General features: G+C 38.7%; 1 protein-coding gene across 6 annotated transcripts in view; it reads right to left on the bottom strand.

Moving 5' to 3' along the window:
- ctnnd2a (catenin (cadherin-associated protein), delta 2a) overlaps positions 1–25,371 on the bottom strand; it is a 265,685-nt gene that overhangs the window by 88,575 nt on the left and 151,739 nt on the right. For all 6 annotated transcript variants that reach the window (XM_034298153.2, XM_026938090.3, XM_026938091.3 and 3 more), the window contains one exon: positions 17,001–17,226. In XM_034298153.2, the coding sequence (XP_034154044.1) occupies positions 17,001–17,226 (226 nt within the window). The remainder of the gene's footprint in view (positions 1–17,000; positions 17,227–25,371) is intronic.

The raw sequence follows: 25,371 nt of genomic DNA, 5'->3' as shown, positions 1-25,371 counted from the left end.
GAACTAAACTTGTTGAACTGATGAAATGTCGGAACACACGTGCCATACGATTGGGCTGAGAAAATCTCAGCTGAAATGTTGCTGTTGCTGGAATTGCAGCTCCGTGTCACATGTATGTAGAAACTGAATGTCGTTTTGTCACTTCCTAGTGTGAAAGATGTGTGAGAAAAAAGCCCGTGCTGGATTCTCATGCTACTTTCACAGTAGGAAGTGACAAAACGACATTCAGTTTCTACATACAGTATATGTGACACGGAGCTGCAACATCCATCCTGTCAGTCAGGTTATAGACACGCCCCCAAGGATCCTTCACTCCGCCCACATGTTTACTCAAACACACAAACATGGTGGAAAAACATGGCAGCAAATTAGGCTGCTTTCACACTTGCCATTTTAATCTTAATTACTAGCGGATCCTACAGTTAAAAATGTATCAATGCCATCAGTGTTTCTTGGTCAAAGTAATTTTTTTTTTTTCTAGAAAAGTGCCAAGTGACTTTTTTTTTTATACGTCCTGACCAATCAGGTCATGAGTTGATAGGTAAGCGAGGAAAACAAACATGGAGAGCACAGTGCTTCTGAGAAATGAGGCTTGTTAGTGAGTGAAATTGAGGAGATGTTTTATGGAAACTATTTCTTTGCATGATGTTCACCAGTACGCAACGTGACGTCCCTACAGCTGTAACTGCGGCGGCGGCATTCAGTCAGTCACACAAGCAGCTCTTAAATTTTATTTAATTAAAATTGAGTGAGTACAATCAGAACAAAATGGCTCCAGATTGTCAAATGAAAGGTGTTCCTCGATCAGTGGGTTACACAGTGCTAAGTAATAAACACAACATGAGTCACATCCCATCAGCAGATCTCACACACACACACACACACACACACACGTCTGGTAAAGAGCCATGGGCTGATGATGTCACGCTGCCATGTAAACACTGGTGATTTGTGAAGCTGTCGGCTGTAACACCTCTCGCTCTCTCTCCTCTCAGGCTGATTTGTTGCACTACAAAAGGAAGCTGAAACAGATGCTCTCTCACTTGAGCACAGAAAACGAACAAGAGAGAGGGGGAAAGATGTGACAAACACACTCGAAATTCAAGTAATGGAGGTATAATTGTCAGGTACAAAAGAGGAAAGATGTATAAGGGAGCATTAATAGAGACGATCCAACTCATATTCTCACACTTACGCAGAAAGAAGGAGATCGAACTTGCGGGACATCAACACAATCAACTACTATCACTACTATTAATACTACTAATAATAATACTTATACTGTTACTATTACTATTTCTACTACTATTACTACTAATAGTAATAATACTTATACTGTTACTACTACTAATAATAATACTTGTACTATTACTACTAGTATAACTATTACTATTACTACTACTAATAATAATACTACTTGTACTATTATTACTAGCATTACTATTACTACTACTACTACTAATAATACTTATACTGTTGTTACTACTAATAATAATATTTATACTGTTACTACTACTACTAATAATAATACTCATACTATTACTACTATTAATACTACTACTAACAATAATACTTATACTGTTACTATTACTATTTCTACTACTGTTACTACTACTAATACTAATACATATACTATTTCTACTAGTATTACTACTACTATTACTACTACTAATAATATTTATACTGTTACTACTACTACTACTAATATCCTTTATTTATATGGTACCTTTACAGTCTGAAGTTAAACAAGTTGAACTCGATGCCAACGCCGCTGATGGTGACGCCTCCACCACCAACAAGTCTAGTCCTTCTTACTACTAATTTCTATCCCTGAAATCCACTTAAAATATATTTCAGACAGGAAGGAAGCTATGGAAGATAAACTGTTTCAGACATTTGACCTTGCTGTGACCTTGACCCTGTTTGGATCAGTTCCTAAATCTAATCATCTGCTGGTTACAGTGATCATTTCACATCAGTCCTCCCAAACATTCAACCACTCGCTCTTCAGATATCACACTAAGGAGAATCTCAAGAAACAGACGCATGAAAATAACAAAATAAAATATAAAATCTAATATTTTAAAAGAAAAATAATTTTGAAATGTAAAAAAATTGAATAAATATAAAAGTAATGTAACAGTAAAGGGCCAGTAGACATATGAGAAATAATAAAGTAAGGCTTGTTAAATGATTAAAGTGATTTTTTTTTAATCAGAGACAGATGGAGCCTAAAGAATGTTTACTGGTGTGTTTCAGATCTCTGGTGCATATAAACAAAAAGCAGCACTCTTTTTAACTCTTTTTAAAACTCCTACTGAGTCTTATAAGAGCTATTGTTCATGAAACACACACACACACACACAGTTCAAGAACAGCAATTCTGCTGAGTCCTGCTGAGCTATTGTGCACCAAAGTACAGAATATAATCTCATATTCATGTGCAAGATGAAGATCAACTAAAACCCGACTGTCCTACACTTCCTGAATGCACACTTGCTTCTTCCTCCAGTATAAACAGCACAGCGTTCTCTATTGCATTAAGGCTTTCATTGTTCATAACATCTGAATCCATTCAAGAAAGAAAGGGGTTGATATAATAAGCCTAAGGGAGAAAAAACCCAAGTCAAAACATCCAAGTGAACTGATATTAGATAAGCAAGGCTGCTTATTCAACTTCACTACACACTGCCACATGCTTATCGTTCATTATACCACAGCGCTGTTGAATTCTGGATTGTGATTGGTCAGAAGGCATTGGTTAGTTTTCTTTAACAGCAGCTCTGACAGTAGCACAGCTGCAAATCACAGGTTTATAATATGTTATGGTTTCTATAGTAACAGTGGTGAAGTTTCCTGTAAGGAGAAAGTCTCCAGTGTCAGCCTAAGTGAGAACCGGAAATATCTTGCTCCACAGAGCATTAAATGTAACAATAAATGGATAAAAAATATGATGTGCTGTTCTTTAATAAATACAATTTCTGATCACTGCTAAACTGCTAAGCTCTAAAAGGAATGAAACACTTAGAGACATGCTGTTATAGGAAAATAATCAGCTTCATGGTGGTGACAGTAACTCCTCTTCACTGCGTGACACAGAGTGCTTTATTCCTTACATAAGTAATATGTTCACGAACAGTACATATACAATAATCAATGTGAAAAATGTAAAATATACGTGAACACTTGAATAAAGAAGGCGAAATTTCAGTGAGTGAATGTTGAATCAAATGAATTCGACTCACTCAACTGGTTCGTTTAAAAGAATCAAATGAGTGGTGTGATTCAGGTCCGGAAACTAGGACCCTGAGGATGTGTGTAAGTAGAAAACTTAAAAAAAAAAAAAAAAAAAAAGGAAAAAAAACTGCTGAAAAATGGTTGTGTTACCTCTGGACAGGAAGTGTGTATAGTGATAAAACCTCAAACATGCTTTTTTATCTGTTCTTACACATCAGATAAAAAAGGAGTGAACAGCAAAGTGGCATGAATTTGGGCCAAAATGGTGTGTTTGAGTCATCAAGCCTAGCTAGCACAACCACTTAACTGCATCTTCACGCCGCAGCACCGTGATTTCGGCTCGTAGGAAGCCAAATTGCTGTTATTTGATGTTTATGCAGCATTTGAAAATGCTAAGAACTGTCGCACAATCCTAACCCCCTTTTTCCTCGTTTTTCTGTCTTTGCGTATTCCTCTGTGCGTGATGCCTCAGTGCTCGGCTGTACCTGACAGCTCCCAATTATATTTTCATGGCTCTCTGAGTGCTCCTCAGGGACGCCTCGTGGCTCCACTCGGCTCGTCCTCTCTCCCCGAGACATTTCACACTCCGCGTCTGGTCACGGCATGTTCACTCGCCCCGCTCTGTCTCCACCGCTTTCTCCCAATCTATTGCTTTTGTAGTGTTAAACGTAGTAAAGCAGACACAGTTTGTGATGATGAACTCTGAATATTTTCAGGGATCGTCTCATCTGAGGTGGCGTGATCGATATTGTAATTTCCGTTTAGTTCCACAGCAGCAGCAGCCAGACTCCAGCTGGGTGGCAGTTTTTCTGCGTTTAAACCATTATATATATTTATTCTTGTAAAGAAACTTTCAAATCTGCAAGTCTTTAAACTAGACAGATGCAGTCAGATTTCTGTCCATGCACAGACAGAATTTCATGCAAAACATATGGACGGCTTTCAATATTGAACCATCTGTCTGTTGTCTCCCTGAAGCCGGAAACAGACACAACGTGCCAAAAAACTGACCAATCCTAACACCCCATGTCGTGCCATTATAGGAAAATAATCAATGACGACCACCCCAAAGTGTTTTACATACGTGAATAAAATGTCATACATCTTTCTCTCATTTATAGTAACATTTAAGAAGGTAGTTCTTGTTCTCATTTACGTTATAGCAGCTATAAACAGCTGTTCCCTCACCAGCACAGCTGATTCCACTTGAAAGAATTCAATATTTTAGCAAATGATCAAATATCTCGCTGCAATATCGCACTATTCATTCATTAAACTCGAACGGTTTCAGTGAACAGTGCAGCCTGCATGAAAATCTCCTGAAGCCCCTGATACAGAGCTAATACACAGCTGTTGAAGGTGGTACCTCAATTACTGTGTTAGGTGTTCATGTACTCAGTGTTTTAATGGGACGAAAGATTAATGCTAATTGGACATCAGGCTTTTAATGCGTCATTTTAAGTCCCGCCCAGAGGTACAGCGTCACTGGGGTGATTTCGACATTTACTGGACAGCATGCTCTTCATTTGTCCTGAAGAACTTCAGAACCTCATAACCAGCTGCCAGTCACAGAATCAACATGACTGACATGTCAAATTTAACACACTGGTGCCAGGCGGAATCGCTTGGAGCCTGCAGTAGGTGCAATTTGTAAATAAAGAAACTCTTAGTATAAAGTTCTGTTGCATTCATTTCTGAAATTTTTTGTTTATAGTTCTAGCTAGTTGTGCTTTCACTATTTTAAAAACCAAAAAGCCTCTCTGTTTTCTCTTTCTTAATAAGATTTAAAAAAAAAAATGCAGCTTGACTTGTTACCAAAAAACAGAAAGTCCTCTGTCCTGAAGATTTTGCAAAACTTAAAGTTACAGCTTTACCTCTGACAGAGTGCTGACACTGGAGACTCCTTTCATAAATGTTAAATAAACACCTCCTTACAGAAAACTTTGCATATTTTTTAAAAATCCATTTATGTGGAGCATCTGTCTATACGAGTCCCTGTGAATAAGCTATTACTATAGAAACGATAACGTATTAGAACGAGAGCATTAATATAAACCTGTGATCTGCAGCTGCACTACAGTCAGAGCTGCAGTTACAGGAAATTAATCAACACCTTCTGACCAATCACAATCCAGAATTCAACAGCGGTCTTATCTCAGACTCATTGTGCTATTATTTATTATTATATATTTACTAGACCATATTGTTCTGTTATCAGATATAGAATGTATGTTGCTGGATGATGATGCAGTGTGTCGTTCATTCAAATGTCGTATGTTCTTGCTCTGCTCTGCCGAGTCGAATTCCCACAAATAATACGGTTCTGATTCTGATTTTAAGAAGCAGCGTTTGTGTAAATGGCTGCACCGACATGTAGCTCAGACTCGTAAGCTGCTTTCACACTTGCTGTTTATTATCTCGAACACCAGCACAGGTTTTACATGTAATCCTTCTGGGAAAAAAGTGGATGCGTTTTTCATCACAGAAAAACTTCCAAAAGTTAAAGAAATGACGTTATGCACTTATTTTTTACCTTCTGAGCGACAGGTTGCAAGTTGGACAAGCAAGAAAAAACAAAAATGGATGACAAAGTGAGACAAAACGAGTCTTGTTAGTGAGTGACTATGATTTAAGGATTAATATACATTACTGACAATAATAAATCTTATCTAGAGAGCAAGCTAGGCTAGTTAGATACTAGGACTGAACTGCATTGTTATCACTACAGTGTGAGTGTCATATGAGCTGTTCTCTCTTTTATATTTATATTATATATACATATATATATATATATATATATATATATATATATATATATATCTCAGCACATAACTGCCCCTGCCAGCACTTTCACTGTAAAAAAAAACAAAACATATAGTGTGAAAGTAGCTTAGTCGAGTTAAACCCAGAGCCACTTTCCACCTCCATGAACACTCTTTAAGTGTGTAGAGGCCCAATTTTTTTTTTTTGGCGCTAAAGCAAGCAGCAATTTAGACCTCAGATGGTGTTATTGATGACCCGAGACTGAATTAAAGTGTGTTAGTGGAGGTGGTGTGAGAAGGTAATACGCCAAAGTGAGGGCGAGACGGCCTTCAGCTCTGAATCACACGCTGAGTCAATAAGCATCAGGCCTAAGTGTGTTATCAGTTACCAAATTATGTTAGTATATATGGTGTGTGTGTGCGTTAAAGTAATACTTACAGAAGGTTAATACTGACTCTCTGTTCAGCAAATGGTTTTTTTGTCTTAGATAAAAAAAAAGAAAGAAAGCAAACCAGTGTAGATAAGGACTTTTTATTTTCTAACGCTGGTTTAACTCTATTTAAACAACAGATAATCTGTCTACAAAACAAGAAAAAAATAAGTAATGAATTAAAAACTGTGTATACCGTTACGCCCCGAAGCTGAGCATTTCCCAGCACGTCCCAAAGTGTTTTATTCCCCTTACACCACATCAGTTTATTACACAATGGCACAGCATACTTTTTATCCTTTATAGTTACATTTAATGGTTCATGAAACAAGTTGTCACTCGTTATAGCGGCTGTAAGTCGTTCCCCCACCAGCCTCTCCTTTTTCTCGCTAATAAGACAAGCTAATAAGCTAATAAGAAAAAAACGCAGCTTGTCACGTTACTGAGAAACTGCAAAAAATGTGTAAACTCCTCTGTCCTGAAGATGTCAGAAAACATAAAGTTACAGCTTTATCTCTGACTGTTACATAGCACTGACACTGGAGACTCCTTCCATAAATGTTAAATAAACATCTCCTTACAGAAAACTTCACCGTATCAATGATTACGTATGGTTTACTTTGTTAAATAATAACATAGTCCCAGTGTATAAGCTGTTGCTACAGAAACTGTAACGTATCAGAACGAGCGCATTAATATAAACCTGTGATTTGCAGCTTCACTACTGTCAGAGCTGCAGTTAGAGAAAATGAATCAACACCTTCTGTGGTCTAAACACAATTACAGGACAAACTGTCAGCAGTTACTGCATTTTCATTCCATTATTCTTCACTCCAACACACATTTACACAAAAAAAGCAGCACGAAATAAAAACGCATGACTCATTCCTGCGTAAGCGGCTTCCTCCCAGAAAACATTTCAAAACCATTCAATGCAGATCAACGGAGCTTTTAAACACATTAAAGCGAGTCAGGTACGGAGCATGGAGAAATCTCTTCACTTGATAAACATGCCTTTTAGTTTAAAAAACACATCTTCGCTCTCTTACAAGACGGGGCCGGCTTTATTTTTTACTCCAGCGAGGGAAATGGGTAATTTGAAGGAACACACAGAATTAACTAAAGCGCTGGAGGAAATAAGGCCGGCCCTGTGTTCGGTTAACTCATCGAACAAAACAGACAGATGACACGAAGCCCGAGAAAATGGAGAAGACAAAAAATAAAAAATAAAAAAAAATAAAAAAGCTTGAATGACTTGAGCGTGGAGGTGATGAGCGTCTTATCCGGCTGGAGAAATCAGGCTCCAGCTCTCAGATTAATCCCATTAGATGTTGGTAAACAGCAGCTCTCTCACAATCAGGCCTAAACTGCTCCATTTGCATGTTCAAGACGCAATCAACACTCTTGTGTTTCTCTGTTTTTCTGTGTGTGATTAGGGGCACAGGGACAAATTTAAAGAGGCGGAATCGACGACAAAAGGAACTCCAGATGGTCCTGCCTGTTTGGGCTGATGCTCCTTTCAAGTGTTCAACTGAAACTCTGATTTCCCACTTAAAAAAAACAACAGCAGCAAAAAACCTGACTTCATTCATACGTTTTCACTCTTCCCTCTTAAAGTTTTTGTGCATGCTCAACTCAAACGTGCTGCAAAACAGCGAAACAAAACACGAACTCATTTCACATTCGAATCTTGATGTCAAGAAAATTAAGATGTACAAAAAAAAACAATAAATCAGCCCTTTTTGATGTAATTAAAGTGAAATAGCATGTTGTATAGCACAAATTTAGCATGTTTGCCTTAATATGTGTAGCGACAACGCTGATTCAATATTCACAGCACACTACAAGGAATAAAACACTCAGTGTTGTGCTGTTATAGGAAAATAATCAACGATCGGGTGATGGGATGAAGCAGAGTTTCTGTTACCACTCTGAAGTTGATTATTTTCCTTTAACAGCATTTACCCAAGTGTTTTATTCCTCGTATACCACAGCTAATATTTTCATTCATTAAACAAGAACACGACATTCTTTTTATCCATTTATAGTTGTATCAGTTGTTGTAGTTGTTGTATTTTTTTTCCCCACAAATATCTAGCAACATCTCTTCGAGATCTGGCCTCATAATGGTTGGCAACAATCAGTCAATCAATCAATCAATAAGTAGTTTCTTCACCCAACTTGACACCGTTTTTTGCAATTATTCTTTGTAAACTGCCTGCAACATGCCAACTGTCCTCCCTGCACATACAATCGATCAGATTTACTCGTTAATCCGGATCTCATTGTATTTCTTTCCCAGACAGAAGGTCATAATTCCCAAAACTCCAAGATGTCTTAGAACCTGTGCCTGGTTACAACACCTCAACTACATACCCCCAGTTCCTAAACCTTTAAACCTAGATTCATATCTAGATTTTTATACAGTATAATTTTTTAGTGTTTTAAATATTGGGTTATGATTTAGAAAAATCTGTTCTCTGCAGAAGCTCATTCCTGTTTCCATCTGAGGAAAAAAAATGAAACCTTTAATGAGTCAGTGAAGGTTTTTAAGCCTTGTACAACACCCACAAGACCCACACGATCAAACGATCAGACCTACACGAGCACTCTGGGGAAAAAAAACAAAAAGTTTCCAACCTTCTCTCGGCAATTCACAAATCTGCTGTAAAAGTTTACACCCCCCAGTGAATGAGTTTGTGGTTGTGGCTTTATAGTCGTTTGAGTACGAGAGGAAAGCTGCTCTATAAATGAAACAGCCCCAAAGTTCTCCACTAAAGGATCATAAATGTTTGCTACCTTTTCATTTTTTTTTAATATAATCACCATTTTTTCTCTCTCATGCTATTCTGAGGCCAATTCCAAGCCCCAGCGAGTCTGATAATCGATTGTGGAGGTGTGCTACGGTCCACTTCGTGGGTATAGGTCATGATCAGGACATGAATGCAGATGTGATGTGATGTGGAGATCTCTTTCTTATGTACTTGACCAGAGTACTTCGACGTGACAAACCAAAATGAACCTCAGACAGGAGGCACTGATGATGAGGTAAAACGCCTGCGAACATTAAATGATATTATTTTGCTTAGCCGGCATGTTCCGCTAATCCGTCTCAGGAGCCTGTGGGATGAGTTTAAAGAAGCTGACACATGCAGCTCTGCATTAAGCTGGAGTACTGTGGCTCCTGTCAGCTTCACTGATTTATTGCTATGGGGTGACGCTACCTCGAACCGCAACACTGTCAGTCATTTAACCAAGTCATCTGATCAATCACAGTCGCCTTGTCAGCTATGAATGTACTGCATTAATCATCATGTGTGTGTGCTGCTCTTAGAGGAAAATAATCAATAATGGTATAATAATAATACCAGTGCATCCCAAAGTGTTTTATTCCTCTTATACCACAGCAATGGTATGTCATACTTCTTATCCATTTATAGTTACATTTAAAGTCATGGAATGTCTGTGAAACAAGTTAGTTCCTGTTCTCACTTATGTTATAGCAGCTATAAGCAGTCATTCCCTCACCAGCTTCTTTTTTTCTCTCTCTCTTGAAGTTAAGACAAAAAAATCGCAGCTTGTCATGTTGCTAAGAAACCGCAAAGGAGAGTAAACTCCTCTGTCCTGAAGATGTTGGAAAACTTAAAGTCAGCTTTACCTCAGACACTGGATGGAGACACAACTCCCTCCATAAATGTTAAATAAACATCTCCTTACAGAAAACTTCACCATATCAATGATTACACACATTTTTAATCCGATAGTGTACTAGTATTAGTTTAATATAAACCTGTGATTTGCAGCTGTGCTACTGTCAGAGCTGCCGATATAGAAAATTAATCAACACCTTCTGATCAATCAGATTTGAGAAATCAACACTGCTGTGGTATCATCGGTATAAATTCTGTTTCGTTTTTTTGAGAGTAGCTCAGGTCAGGAAGAGTTTGAACACGAATGTAACACAGAGACTCTAATTAGCATAAAGTTAGACCAGGCAGAGGGTTTGTTATACAAAGTGTGACAAGTCCATCTCTCATCAACACGAGCACACTAATGACATGGCCTTCCCTTTAAAACATGTCTCATCCCGCTTGCCAAAACACTTCCACCTCCCTGTTTTATCACAATGCACCCGGCTCGAACATCATGAAACTTATCTGCTCCTCATTATACCACATACAAAAGAGCCGACATAATAATTCAGGCTCAGTCCCTTGTGCATGCGGCACGCTCTATTTATCAAAGTCAAACATGTTTGTCCAGGACCACATGCCGGACAAATTGAAGTCTGCTGATAATAAGGGTCAAACCTTGTGCAGAGCTTCATCCATTTTGTCTTTTTTTCCTTTAAGGGACTTTTCCACAAGCAGGCAATGAGGAAAATAAGTGAAGGGTAATTTACCTGGAACAGGCAACGCTGCCGGCTGGGGCTGTATAAGGGCCATGCGTCATTTCGCCGTGTTCAGGGCTGTTAAAGTAACAGGACATTTCTCATACAGCTCCAAATTACACCCACATGACCTCAGAGGCAGCAGCTAAAAGCAATTTTTTTGTCCTTAATTGGTTCCTAGTTTTGCTCTGTTAAAGTTTAGCTTAATTTATGAAAACACAGAGGCTAAAATAACACAGAATCAAGAGCTAATGCAATTTTGTCAAGATGCTTCATAAGAAACAACAGTTAATTTACACTATACTACAGCGCTACTGAATGCTGGATTCTGACTGATCAGAAAGTGTTGATTAATTTTCTGTAACAGCAGCTTTATATTACATCACAGGTTAACATTATTAAATAAACTAAATATACTAAATATAATATATTACCTACCTTATATTACCTTTGAATGCGTTATCGTTGTTACAGTAACAACTCATTCAGAAAGACTAGTTCCACGGATTAAAAAAGCATGTGCAATCATATCGTGACATTTTCTCTAAGGAGATGTTTATTTAACTCCTTATTTATGGAAGGAGTCTCCAGTGTCAGCACTTTGTAACAGTCAGAGGTAAAGCTGTAACTTTATGTTTTCTGACATCTTTAGGTCAAAGGAGTTTACACTTTGATGTTTCAAGCATTTTTTTTTTGAAGAGACAGAAAAGAGAGAGGCTGATGAGGGAAGGAGTGCTTATAGCTGCTATAACGTAAGTGACAACAGGAACTTGTTTTGTGGATGTACAGCAACTTTGTAATTATAGACAGATTAAAAAGTAGGACATCATCGGTATAAGACAAATTAAACACTTTGGGAAGAGATCGATAATTGCTGAAATGTGAGACGTGAGAATATTCAACTCTTCGAACGTTGTAGGCGTTTTTGATAAATAAACTTGGTAGCATTCTCGGATGTTTGATTACAGGGTTGATTAGGATTCACGCTCAGTGCCAGTGAAAGTTCACAGCTCACGGTTTAGCCTGATTACCATTCGGAGACGAAAAGAAAAGCCGAGCATCAATAAAACATCAGTACATCTTCAGCTACAGGTCACTGAGAGTGAACGCAGTATAATTACAACCTGATACATTACACTGGCAGGGCAGAGACCTGGCTCTCATTTCTCCCTCTGCTTTCTTAATCATTCTGTTTTTCCATCAGAGATTCTTCTGGTAAACAACTGCCACTGATAGCTTTCAGGAAAAAGAATCACTGTACAAAACACAGATAATTCACTTAACCAAATATCATAAATGTTTGTTACCACAAAAAAAATGCAACGTTGTTTTTCAACCAGCCACTGATCCAGTACCAAACATTTCAGCCGGATGTTTACTTGGTACCTGCTGAAGATTGGTACCAACAAGAACCAGTGATACTTCAAGAAGCATAAACACTTGATCATTTGATAAAACCTGCACCAGCACTTCCAATGGGTTTATGGCACAAATTTCGAGCAACCGAATGTAAATACACAAAGTTCAGTTTAATTTTTGCAATCACAGGTTACATTTTTCATTGTCACTGAAGTTAAATTGCATCTGCAACGAGCTTTGTCAAAGTTTCTAAGTATTTCTGAAATTTAATTGTTTAATTATTTATAAATATAGCTAGTGAGCTAGCACTTTCGTCTTCAGCTCGTAGCTTAAAATGGCAGACACTGCTAATGTTGACCTGATTTTAGAAAAAGTTTCTGATGCTCATACTGATGAGGAGAAACTGAAAATTAAACAAGAGGAAACATGGCAAGCACAACACACACGACACTTTTGCCAAACCTTAACAAATTCATAAAGACTGGAAGTGTTGTGGACCAACCGAGAAGTGGACGTCTTCGTCAGTAGATGTCCGTGGATGTGCGCTTCTCGGTTGTTCCACAACACTTCCAGTCTTTATGAATGGCTATCTGAAAAAAATATATAATATAAACTAAGTATGAAAAATTTTAGAAGACAATTTGTTAAAAAGTGTTAATTTCCCCTATGTATGGAGACTTTTGGGACACCCTGTATTATACAGTCCATAACAGACAGTTGTGCTTCCTCTATTTTAATAAGCACCAGCTGCCACTGTTCCTATCACATTTCAGAAATGACCCCACCACTGTTCAGTGGTCTATATTAGGAGGTGAGGAAAGCCCCTCCCTCTTTCACAATGTTCACCTTGAGGAAAATGTGGAAGTCTCTTAAAAATGAATGTTTCAAAATTCCAAACTCGTGTGTTGACTCAATGTCAGTTCGAGGAGACTGGAGGACTTCCTTGAATCAGCATGTTTTCTCTGTGTGTGTGTGTGTGTGTGTTTGTGTGTCTCCGTTTAGGATGTTGAACAGATGTTACGACAGCCTGGAGCCAGAGTGATAATGACTGTGTTTAAAAGCAGCTCGCTGTTCGAGTTCGGATCGATAGGTTTGGAAAAGCACGGAGCTCGGCGCCTGTATTTGCAGAAGGCAACCCCCATTTTTTTCCGCTGATCAATACCCTCCACTCAATCACGTTCATTTGTCTTCATTGACTCCTCTGTCTCTCGCACATACACACCGTTTTCCGAGCACACCAGGCAGCTCTTGATTCTGTTTACGCCACGCACTGGTGTCTAAAACGTGCTAATGCCTGAAGACGGCATTCTCTTTAAGCCTGAAGCTTTGATGCTGTTGGATGTGAATGGTTCCACATGGATACCTTAAAGATCAACACCCCCCAGAAACAGTTTATGCACAGTAATCTCACTCGGATATTGTAGATTTGTACCTATGTGCTGCTGCAGTAATCATAAAAAAGTGTCCTGGAATAATTATTCCAGCACTCAGAGTCAGCAACTTAAGTTCAAAAGTTATGTTAACATTTTCACAAGGAAAGTTCCTCGTATTCTGAGTCAGGTTATGCACCTGCTTAAGTCGATTTTCTCAGCTCCACAGTATGCAGATTATGTGCATATAATTCATGCCTCCAAGGTTGCCAGATTCTTCTTAAACACAAGCACTCACCTTTAAGCCAGGAAAAAAATCAGGTCATTTTGCTGTTTTCCTGTCATTACAGGAAAAAGAACAAAAGCACTGAAACAGAAATTCACTTGAAAGTGTCTTACCTTGTCGACACACCCTTCAAAGCTCCGATATCCAGCATTACATCATTTATGTTTGATTTTTCTTTATAAGCTTGTATACTAGTTCTACACCCCAAACAGAAAGTGTAATACAGAGGTATGGAGGAACATGCTGCTCTTTTCTTCCATCTCTCTCACTCGCCCACGACACTTCCTGCACTTCGCCAAAGGGAAAAGGTCAGAAAAATGTCACGCTTTGTCAGTCCACCACGCTTAAGCGGCTCACCTGAAGGCACTCTCTGACTGAACAAACCCATCTGAAAAAGTCAACACCTTCACAAGTGCTCCAGCACTAAACATCTGCCACGGGGCCCTACAGCGAAACAAACAAACAAAAAAAAACCTAAACCAGCACTGGCAATGCTCTGTTAGTAGTATACCCTTCTTTACCTCGTTACCTTCCCCTCTGAAGCCAGGAGAACTCTAAACAGCACAGGAGCCATCAAACCATTACGACCATTACGGCTGTTTTCCTAGCCATTGTGCTGAAGAAGAAAATAAATAGCGCCATTGTGAAATAAAAAGCATGGATATAAAAGAGGTCATTTTCTCAAAAGGGCCGAGTCTGAATTGCGATTGTGTCACATATGGAAACAAGTGGTGGTGGTGGCCACATCTCAACACCCCCCCACCCAATCACTCGCAGCTCCATTACAGGCTAAATGACTCCCATCAGTGCCTTTCTGGGCCCTCGAACCTTAATAGAGCGAAGAGCACTTGCCTTCACTCCCAACCTAGTGCTTCACACGCTGACACCCTCGTCAGACGAGACAGGACAGGAGTGACTGATGAGGTCTGAGAAGGTTTTCAGGACTCAAGGACTTTTTCAGAGATTAAACTGAGTATATTGAGACTAATTATTTACTAGTTATTTAGATGCCAATACTTAGTAACATGATGTTTCCTGTAAGGAGACGTTTATTTAACATTTATGGAAGGAGTCTCCAGTGTCAGCGCTTTGTAACAGTCAGAGTTAAAACTGTAACTTTAAGGTTCCCAAAATTTCTTCAGGACAGAGGAGTTTACGCTTCTTTGTAGTTTCTCGGTGAAATGACAAGTTGTGTTTTTTTTCTTATTAAGAGAGAGAAAAACAAGAGAAGCTGGTGAGGCAATGACTGTTTATAGCTGCTATAACATACAGGAAGTGGTAACTTGTTTCATGCAATATTAAATGCAAATGTAAATGGATAAAAATTATGATGTGTTAAATTGAAAATGGTAATAGTGCAAGTTGCCGTGGCATAGGAGGAATAAAATACTTTGGAACGTGTTGTTTGGGACAGTACCAGTATCTCCCCTTCATCACAACCCCCTGTCGTTGATTATTTTCCTATAACTGCACAACATGGAGTGTTTTATTTCTTATTTATCTATAGTGTAGTTATATGGCTTTTGGAATTTATATAAAAATGTATATTGCTTGAAATTTGTCAAAAGATTTTATTTAAATAGCATCATGCCTAATAGGCAATGATTAATTCTGTCTTCCATGTCATCACTTCATCACATTTTCTCCTTTATATAAACGAAAAGAAATCATTTTATTTATGCGAAAGGTCTCCGTTAGCCACAAAATGGCCAAGCAGTATGAAATCTGCACCATAAACATTTCAGTAGAGAGCATTTTAAATGTTCTACAAAGACGAGCATTGAGTAATCAGATCACAGACTCAGACATCATTATGCTCGCTCGCTGCACTGGCCTTCATCCGTCCAGCTTCGCCTTCACCACCACCTGCACTGATCACGACTCAGCAATGCTAATTAGCTCTGATGTTTCAGAAGGAAGTCCGCAGCCGCGCCCACTGTGGTGCACTTCAAATGGACCTGAACCCGATGGGAAAACACCAATTACAACCCAGCGCAACTGCAGATACACTGCGTACGGTTTACTCAATAAACCTGTGACAAAATGATAAAATGCACTAATGTACGAGGAGCTCGAGGAACTGAATGAGTTCAACAAGTCATCAGTAATTTCCTTTATTCAGTATGAAGGAGGCTATTAAAGGTAAATAAATACATTTAGCTTGTGCTGTTATGACACTTGTCCTTGCTTTCCCTCACGGTGACTAGAGAACGTTTTGAGTTCATTAACGTGAAAGAAAATCTTTCAAAGTATGTGTGGCTTATTTTTGACGTATATGCTTAACATCGGTTAACTGTATTTATTACAGATGCCACCAAATATCTTTGGCTGAAAATGATCAAAAATGTCACTTTTTTTGCCAAAACAGAGAAACTTTTTGACGGAAAATATAACAGAAAAATAGGCCTACAACAAAGTCTCATATCTAGCACTTTACAAACAACTTTAATGATGATAATAATGATAGAGATTAGAAACACTGTTTGCAATAGTGTGGTCAAGACCAAGCCCAAAAAAATGACATCATAGCAAGTGAAGATACCCTGAATATAGTCAAATTTATAGGATTACAATAAAACATATGTTATTATTAAACCTATTTCTAGACCTGTTCTTTTGGCTGATAATTGTTCAAACGTTATGCATTTAATTCTAGATTAAAGCAAAATAGAGCAAGCCAATCGAAAAAAAAAAATAAAGCTTGATATGTGTAAAAGGCTGAATTGGGTTATATTAATCTCATAAGAAGAAATATTAGATAAATTTGCTCATATTCAAGATATTTTCACTTGCTAAGATGTCATTTTTGCAGTGCGCAGGATTAGAAAACAGAGTAGAAAGAGCAAGAACCGAGTTTTCACAAGTTCCTACTATTCAAAATGCCTGAAGCCTGTTTATTTTCCAGCACAAAACATACAGAAAACATCCCAAAGCATAAAGACTACTGTGCTATTGACATCTCACCACAAAACTGACAATCTTCCAACAAACAACCACAGCAAGAACCAACAACATCCTTCAAAAAGCCACTCTGACCTCCTACCTCTCCTCTCTTCCTGCTGAGATCCAGTCAATACTCTCTGAGTTGCTACAAACTTCAACAGCGCACAGGTCCAGAAGAAAAGCACGACCCAGGAAGTCTGACCGAGGCCAGCGGAGTCTTACCTCGGGTCCTTCTGGATGCTGTCGATGGAGGGCGAGCGGGCCAGGGTCCCCTCGGGAGGGAGAGTGGGGCCCGATTTGCTGTAGGGAGACTCCACAGATGAGCAGTACTGCAGCGTGCGGTACGGCTCCACGTAGCCGGCGTAGCCTCCACGCGGGAACGTTCCGGCAGCATTCTGGCTCGCTGTTCTCTGCAGGGGGACGGAGTCGACACCGGGGGAGGATGGGGCTATGGCAGGAGAGGAGGGACAAAACAGAAAGGTCAGGAGATGCTCACAGATCTGGTGGATTAGGTCTAGAAAAAGGCGTTGGAGGAGATGGAAAAGGACAGACAGGAATCAAGCAAAGAGAACGACAGAAAAGGGCAAGAGGTTGAGAACAGAGCAAGATATAGACAAGTTTTGGCACAATTTTGGCAAAACAGATCTGTCATAACGAGTCACATACATATAAAAGTCTAACTCCACACCAGAACAGTCTGGATTTTATCAGAGCTAAAAAATAAAAGTTTATTAGATTATATTTTTCATCAAGATTGCATCTGTCTTCAATAATCAAAGTAAATATAAGCTATCATCTAGCACGTGGGTGTCCAGTCTTCATTCCAACCACGCAGAAGCCACACCTGAGACTACTGAACGCCAGGATCATCTGATTAAACAGGTGGAATCAGGTGTGGCTCCTGCCTGACTGGAATGAAAACCTGCAGCCACACTGGCCCTGGGTGGATAAGATTGGACACCCCTGATTATTTAAAATTAGCAACAGATGAACTTCAGGGTTATGAAAACATAAGTGATGTTAACAACTTAACAACATAAATTAACATAAATGATTTTGTTTAAATGTAAATAATGTTAATACACCTGCATTAACTGAAGTTTATACACGCCTAGTTAAAAATGCATACAAATGAATGAACATAGATTCGAGTACAGTATGTCACTAATGGTTGTTTTATTAATGGATGAAATAAATATTGGTTAATGCAGGCATTTATTCTCTGGCTTTGTGGTTTTGCAGTAACATGACAAGCTGTGTTTATTTTTTTGTCTTATTAACTTCAAGAGAGAAATAAAGTTAAATCTTGAAAAATAATAATATTAATAATAATAATAATAATAATAATAATAATAATAATAAATCTTGAATCTTCAATTTCTAAAGAGAGGCTGGTGATGGAACGGTTGTTTATAGCTGCTATAATGTACACTTTACGGCCAAAAGTATGTGCACCCCTGACCATCACACCCATATATGGTTCTTCCCCAAACTGTTAACACAAAGTTGGAAGCACACAGTTGTATAGAACGTCTCTGTGTGCTGTAGCTTTACAGTTTCCCTTCACTGGAACTGAGAGGCTGAAACCTGTTCCAGCATGACAATGCCCTGTGCACAAAGCGAGCTCCATGAAGACATGGTGTGTGAAGGTTGGAGTGGAAGAACTCGAGTGTCCTGCACAGAGCCCTGACCTCAACCCCACTGAACACCTTTGGGATGAACTGGAACACCGACTGAACCCCAGACCTCCTCGACATCCCAACATCAGCGCCTGACCTCACTAATGCTCTTGTAGCTGAATGAACACAAATCCCCACAGCCACGCTCCAACATCTAGTGGAAAGCTTCCCAGAAGAGTGGAGCTCATTATAACAGCGAATGGGGAATAAATCTGGAATGGGAGGTTCAACAAGCACATATGGGTGTGATGGTCAGGGGTGCACATACTTTTGGCCATATAGTGTAAGTGATAACAGGAGCTAACTTGTTTTGTGGCTGCTCCACAACATTAAATACAAACTTAACATGTTTAATTAATACAAAAATGGTGAGCATCGGCAAATTGGTGTGGTGTAAGAGGAATAAAACACTTAGGACATGCTGTTTGAGGAAAATAATAAACATCAAGGTGGTAGCAGTAACTCTGCTTCATCATTCCACCCTGTCATTGATTATTTTCCTATAACAGCACAACACATTTGTTTTATTTCGTACATATTTGACCGCACACCATGCAGATTCTAACAATAACAATCAGTATGATACACACTCAAAAGCTAAAAATGGAGTATGACAAAGTGTAGCATAAGTATTTCAATAAATTGGCTCGTCACAGCAGTGTGTGTGTGTGTGTGTGTGTGATACAGCTCAGCTTAAGAAGTGCTCACTCATGAGTAATTGCTTGTCAGCAGGAATATAGAACAGCCCTATTTTTAGGTGCTACCACAGTCTTTCATTTCCTCTTTTTATCTCTGCTCATCGCTATCACGGATAAATTAGCATTTAACATCTGCAGGCACGGAGAGATGGAGCGACGGAGCAACAGACAGACTGGAAGCAGACGAAAATCTCATCTATAAAGGAAATTCATGATCCAAGAACTGGCATCATGGGTCATCCCTGTGCATCTTTCGGTCATTTATCCGTTAGGAGATTAAAGCCGTGCTCTCTAAAGGAGAAAAGTCTCCGTTTTTTTTGCTACTTCTTAAAAATCATCAAGGCTTGGGGCCTATTACTGCGTTATGGTAATGTCTGGGCTGTACAGACGGCCACCGAGATCAAGCTCATAAATCCGAGAGCTGAGACGATCGATAGGAGGAAGGAGGAAAGGTCCTCGAGTCTGAGCCTTCACCACAACACACATAGCTAAGAATAAGATACGGAGTCATACAAAACGAAAGAAAGACAAAGAAAACGTAAGAATTAGAAGTGGTGAGGATCTCATATACATGGGGTGAAAATATCAATTACGGTGCACGATGGAAGAACCAAGATATGGCTAAAACATTGCAGTCTAACTGTCCAGATCCAATAATGTATGTTTTAGATACACAGCTAAAGCATTAAACACACACATATGCTGTATTTATTTGCACTTAAATACAGTATTCATATATAAATCTGTTTATTTCATGCAGCTGGGTGCTATTAACATGCGTGATGGATGTAGATAGAAATAAAGTGAACAAATCCTAAAGACAGCAGATTCGTTCATTAATAAACAATCAGTGAACATAATTACAATGCAAATATGAGACAGGAATGATCAGGGCTTACAATATCATCCGAACAACACACAATCAATAAGACTTTCATTTAAAGTTTATTAATTTTTGTAAAGAATAAAACACACTGCATCATCCTGTTATAGGAAAATAATCAATGACAGGGTGGTGTGATGAAGTTATCGTTACCTAGCCAGATGTTGATTATTTTCCTCTAACAGCACGTCCTGAAGTGCTTTATTCCTCATATTTATACTGCAGCAATTACAATTTGCAATTATGATTACAATTTTTAATTTATTAACAAATGACATGTCATATTTTTTTAATTGTTCATATTTACATTGACTGTTGTGGAACACCCCTGAAACACGTTTATTTAGAAAGGAACTCTGCACAGACAGAACCCGGAGGTCGTGATCAAACCGGGGATCCTGGAGCTGTGAAGTGACAATGGGACCCACTGCGCCACCGTATGCCATAGATAATATTTAATATAATAAACAATATTAACATGAAATTGAAGCCAGCTCACATTGTACAAATTCAATCAAGCTGATGTTAGCAGAGCAACAGGCCACGCCTACAGGAAGCAGCACATCTAATTCAAGCATGCATACAATAGCACTGGTTCTTTCTGACCTTATTATAAATAAACTCCTGCCTCTGCTGTGAAGACCTGGCATTTCCTTGAGATAGTGACCTTTCAATGACCTTCATGCTCCATTAGACCATTATATCTGAAATGTTTGCCACAGCACGACCCAACACTACATACATACATGCACAATACATACAACAGTCCGTAGAATGAAGCTAAATCCTCATTTTAGATATTATAAATTCATGACAACCATCTTTACCTGCTGCACTGACACCTGACCACCTTACCTGTCAAAAATTATTTTACCTTATTTTACCTTATCTGCAAGTGTGCCACAATTCTACACAAAGAAATAATCTCATCTGCATAAAACCCTGCTGTACTGTGAAATGACAGCCAATAAACGACAAAAGGAGAAAAACAAGATGTACTAAAACAAAGAACATGAACATCAGGGGACCAATGAAAACCGTTCTAATTCCACCCAAAGCTTAAATCAAGAGAAATAACACTCTTATCTGCTCCAATGACAAGAAAATTGCTCTTTGTGCGGTCAAGAGGCAGCAGTGTATGTGTCTGTAATCTCTTTAATCTTCCTGACAAGTCAACAGACTCTTATTAATCTCATACAGAGGCGTTTAACCATGCTAGCTTGTCTAGAATATTCAGCACAGCGTAGCCAGCTCATAGCAGAAAAAGCGGCTTGCTTTGACCCTGTAATTCCTTAATTAACACCCTTTCTGAGCCGTCTCACTTTTGCACTGCTCCCTGTGAATGTCTTGTCAGTTTCTGTTGTCGTCGACTTGAAGGTCGTTTGCAGATAACCCGCCACTTTCAATTACAGTAAAGTCTCTTAATTGTGCTTTCGGTTTTTTCGGCCCGTAATTGGTCCACTGGGCTACGGATATAGAATTCCAGAGATGTCACGAGGAAGAAGACGTGACTGAACTACACCGTTTTGTACGATTTAACTGTCGGAATAACGCCAGACTGCTCTTCTGTTCTCCTTGAAGACTCTGTTAGTCTCAGAGATATGGCTTGTTGTTCAAAACTCTTTTATGCGCTGTGAATCTGAAATTCTCTGCATACAGACATCACTCATGCATATGCATGGATCAGAAGGTAAACATTACTCTGAATCCCCAATCTGTCTCACACTTTCTGCATCTTTTCCAATCTTTTGTCATCCCAAGTCCCTCGATCATGGCTGAATATTTTATTTGCTCTGATAATGGGCCACTCATTCAAACAGCTTGACCTTTTAGATACGTATCTTTCAGATGTTCCAGGAAGATGCCGTGACTTTCAGATGCTGCACACTGATAAGAGATGTAATGCAAGCGTAAACAAATCGAGTCCTTGCTCTGCGGCTCCAGCAAAATATCACACTAAAAGCATTTCAACTAAAAAAAAATGGTTCCTTTGGTATCAGAGAATCAACAGATAATCTGATTTGAGCCAGATTATTCCTCAAAAAGAGGCACCATTTTAGAGAAAAGCACGATATGTCTGTAGTAATGTTATGATTGGATTGGATACGGCATCTTTCTCGCTTTGCAATCAAGGATTCTGATTGGTCAGAAGGTTTGTAGAGAAGAGAAGTTATAACAGGAACTAACCCAATATTGAATCGACTGTCAATCGCCCTCTTGCCTATGCCAATTAACACTCAATCTCAACAATGCTCTTGACATTTACTGAATGACAGTTTGTCAAGACTGCTGCTAGACTGGTACAACTGTGTCACCATATTAATTCAATTATGGAGACTTAAGACCAAATGAGAAAAACTTCACTTCTTGACTCCTGCAGCCACAGTCAACATTTTTTTTCACCCTATTATTCATCCTCAGTCTGCTGGTGACAGAATGACTGTTTATAGCTGCTATAATGTAAGTGAGTACAGAAACTAACTTGTTTCCTGGACATCGTTGTTGCTGTGAAAAGCTGCTGTGGTATCAGAGGAATAAAACACTTTGAGATGTGCTGTTATAGGAAAATAATCAACTTCAGGATGGATTTGCTTCCCAATGATACCCATGGATTCTAATAAGATTCCCATTTGAGTTTTCAGTAAGAGATGACAGGAAAAAAAAACAGAAATAATTTCTTACTCTTTTGTAATATCACAACTTTATATGCTTGTTGTTTTAAAAAACAGCTCATTTTATAGGCTCAGAACAAAAACACAGGCATAGAATCATGATGTTATATTACAAAAAGCTTATGCATTTGCATATGATGGTTAAATTGGGTTGTTTTCTATATAAATGGTATGCATGAAGTATATATATATATGATATGTTAATTAGGGCCTAGCGGGCTACCTCATGTTTCTACATAGCCGAAGATGACTAATCAAATACAAATTACAAATTCTTTTTAGGAATCAAACAAATGCAAACAAATCGTCATTTCCAGCAACTATGCAATTTTAAAAAATAAGAGTCGTTAGTCATGCTCTGGAGGAAATCGACATTACAAACATTGTGCATGTCTGGATTTTACTGTATGCTTGCACTTGAGGTGATTTACAGGAAGGAAGTGCTTTCAGCAAAAGATTCCCAAATCCCTCGTAATGCTGGAGAAGTACTAGCTCTGGATCACTGACTTTATTCTGGCATGTTCTTTATGGTGTGGACGTTTAGCACTCCACTTTTACGGGGTGGTTTTTCATTCTCCCTGACCTGCTCTGATGCTCATTTGCTTGGTTATTTCAAAGTAGCACCTTTTCTTTAACACAACTGGAAACAAAACTGGTATGTAAGAATACTAGCACATTATGCATATGAATAGATGTTAACGTTTCCTCAGAGTTTATCTCAGAATGTCATCACTTTGTGCTGGTAACCAAACAAAAACTCTGTCATTCATGACCCAACACTAACCATGTCTGTAATGCAAAAAAAACCCATCATGTCTTGATGGACAATTGGCATGTTCTTCGCTGGCGTTCATGCGATTTCCAGTCCTGTACAGAATTGAATGAGACATTCAGAGGTGAAACCTGATGAATAATGTATTACAATTCGGCTCTGTCAGAATATTGTGCTAACGTTATATGTTACATGTTAATCAGCTAGCCATTGCTTCAGTAAACTATCTAGGCTTAGACTCAATTTCACTACAGGGATTCTCCAAAAAGTTAAATTCAGCAAGACAACCTTACATGCAAACATGCCCACACCTTTTTCCACCCAGTGACGAATGCTAAGCATTAGCAAAAGACCCTTGTGAAAAGTTATTTTTTTAATCAGGAGGTGGATTAAGCTCTCGGTGGAGGAGTCACTGCTTTGCTTTTAGCTGGAGCCAGACTTGCTAATCATATAAGAGTTAAACGTCACAACCAGGAGTCTCTCACTGGACACTTTCCTGCTGATCTTCACAAATTACCCATTTGCATGGTATGAGTAATTAGCACATTTTGAAAGATCAGCATAAAGAAGAGACGGGATGTCTTCATAACAAATGTGCTTGCATTAAAAACTACACAGTGAGGCATTTCCCTGAGTAAAAGCTCTGATTTTAGGAAATAGACCAGAAGGTGTGTTTTTTTTACAGAGGTTCCTAAAATTAAAGAGATTTTGGTAACCTTGTGTTCACCCCAGCAAGCTTTCTAAATTCTACACAAATTAGGTATGATTATAAAGCAACAAATCCAAATGATTGGCTTGAATGATTCCTCAGACCAATCTTAAGGCGCATGTGGTCCAAAGTTTCTTCAGTTCCCCACTTAGAGCTTTGGTTCCTACCTGCATTTACTGTTTACAGAACAGAAAAGTTCCCCAGGCCCTAAAAAGTTTCAACAGAAAGTTTAGCCCAGAGTTTTCCACTGCACCTGGAAAGGAATGTTTCCACCACTGTAACCAGGATTAATTTTAGATGGATGGCCCCCTTTAGATAGACAACCTGAACCAAGGAACTTTTTGAGGAACACTGGGCACCTTTGCACTGCAGAATCCAGGACTAATTTTAGTTCCTGGGCCATAGTTCCAGGAACTTCTTTACTTCCTGCTTCAGAGTAGGCACAGGAGTTCTTGTGGTGGAAAGGTTGCATCCAGGTCTTCAATACGACTGCAACTGCACTTACAAAATGAAAGGGGGAAATCAAACTAAAGGTATGTTTGCATCTCAAGAATCATTTGGGACTATGAGCTCTGGAACAGGAACTAAAATACTGTCACTTTGATACTGTTGTGTGTTTGTGTTTTTGTGCATTCCTGGTGTGTCTCTCTTTTATATTTTTATACTTACATATTTTTTATTTTTTATATCTTTATATCTGCTGCTGTAACAATGCAAATTTCCCCATTGGGGCAGGAATAAAGGATTATCTTATCTTAAAATTAGTCCTGCTTTCAGTAGTGGAAATGTGCCAAAAATTCCTGAAAGGACTCTGAAAAGGTTCCTGCAATAGAAACATACATTTCCAGATGCATTTGGAAAAGTTTGTGCTGATTTTCTTGTTGAAACTCGGTGGTTTCATAACCTAGCTTCAAGGACCATTTTAGACTCTTAAACCAAACTCAAGGTCTTTTTCCTCCATCCTCTCTTCTGAAGCAGCTCTTCAATTCCTATTCCACTCTGTGGCTTTGACTGTGTTATTTAACGTTTAGAACAGACTCGGGGAAAGCAGGAAAGAGAGAAAGAGTGAGAAAGAGAGAGAGAGAGAGAGAGAGAAATGGAATTGGCTTAATAGGTTTATGCAAAACAGCCTCCTTTGAAATGAGTCGTGTGTCATATTAGTCGTCTTTGATGAAAAAAA

Source organism: Pangasianodon hypophthalmus, chromosome 22 (genome assembly GCF_027358585.1).
Source record: "Pangasianodon hypophthalmus isolate fPanHyp1 chromosome 22, fPanHyp1.pri, whole genome shotgun sequence".
Classification (NCBI taxonomy): domain Eukaryota; kingdom Metazoa; phylum Chordata; class Actinopteri; order Siluriformes; family Pangasiidae; genus Pangasianodon; species Pangasianodon hypophthalmus.
This window is presented reverse-complemented; position numbering and strand designations above follow the sequence as displayed.